This window comes from Tigriopus californicus, chromosome 9 (assembly GCF_007210705.1).
Source record: "Tigriopus californicus strain San Diego chromosome 9, Tcal_SD_v2.1, whole genome shotgun sequence".
Classification (NCBI taxonomy): Eukaryota; Metazoa; Arthropoda; class Copepoda; order Harpacticoida; family Harpacticidae; genus Tigriopus; species Tigriopus californicus.
This window is the reverse complement of record NC_081448.1, coordinates 6,670,174-6,671,056: the sequence shown is the minus strand read 5'-3', so window position 1 is coordinate 6,671,056 and position 883 is coordinate 6,670,174. Positions and strand designations below refer to the sequence as shown.

The 883-nt window shown below is 50.8% G+C and overlaps 1 protein-coding gene across 1 annotated transcript in view; it reads left to right on the top strand.

The window, feature by feature from the left end:
* LOC131886038 (copine-8-like) overlaps positions 1-883 on the top strand; it is a gene marked incomplete at its 5' end in the record, with an annotated part of 2,044 nt that continues 1,161 nt past the window's right edge. The window contains 1 exon segment of the mRNA XM_059234256.1: positions 1-834. Within this exon segment, the coding sequence (XP_059090239.1) occupies positions 1-834 (834 nt within the window).

Genomic DNA, 883 nt, shown 5'->3' with positions numbered 1-883 from the left:
GGAATTGCCCACGTCCACGTTGGAAATCCGGGTGCGGTGCGACCGATTGGCCGATCAGGACGTCTTCTCCAAGTCCGACCCGTTCTGCGTGATGTTTCAGAAGCCCCGCGGGCAGCACGCCCATTGGGTGGAAGTGGGTCGCACGGAAGTGATCAAGAACAACTTGTCTCCGGAATGGCAGACCAAGTTCATTGTCAATTATTCCTTCGAAGAGCGACAGGAAGTCAAATTTGAAGTGTATGATTGGGATCAAGACTCCCGTAACTTATCCGCTCATGATTTTTTGGGCCGTTGTCAAACCACATTGGGCCAGATTGTGGCCGCCAGTGGTCATCAATTCACGGCTGTCCTCCAGGATTCGCCCGGTCGAGCTACGAGTCATATTTTTATTACGACGGAGGAGTTGGGTGCCAATAAGGAGGTGGCTTACATTCAGTTGGCCGCCGAAAACTTGGACAAAATGGACTTTTTTGGCAAGAGTGACCCCTTTTTCGTGATCAGCAAAGGGTTTTCCAACGGTCGATTCGTGGTGGTGAAAAAAAGTGAGGTCATTAAGAAGACTCTCAATCCATCATGGGCCCAGTTTTCCGTGCCCGTGCGCGACCTCTGTAACAACAACTACGAACGTCCATTGAAGATCGATGTCTACGATTGGAATGCCAGTGGTAAAGATGATTTCATCGGGTCCTTCATGACCTCCCTTCGGTCTCTGTCCAGTGCGGCCATTGAGCGCACCAAGTACCCGTGTATCAACGAGAAGAAAGTGGGCAAGAAGAAGTACACCAACTCCGGGCTCGTTTATGTCAAGAGCTACCGGACCGAGAAACAACTCACCTTCTTGGATTACATCCAAGGCGGTACGTCTATGAATTTCTCGGTGGCC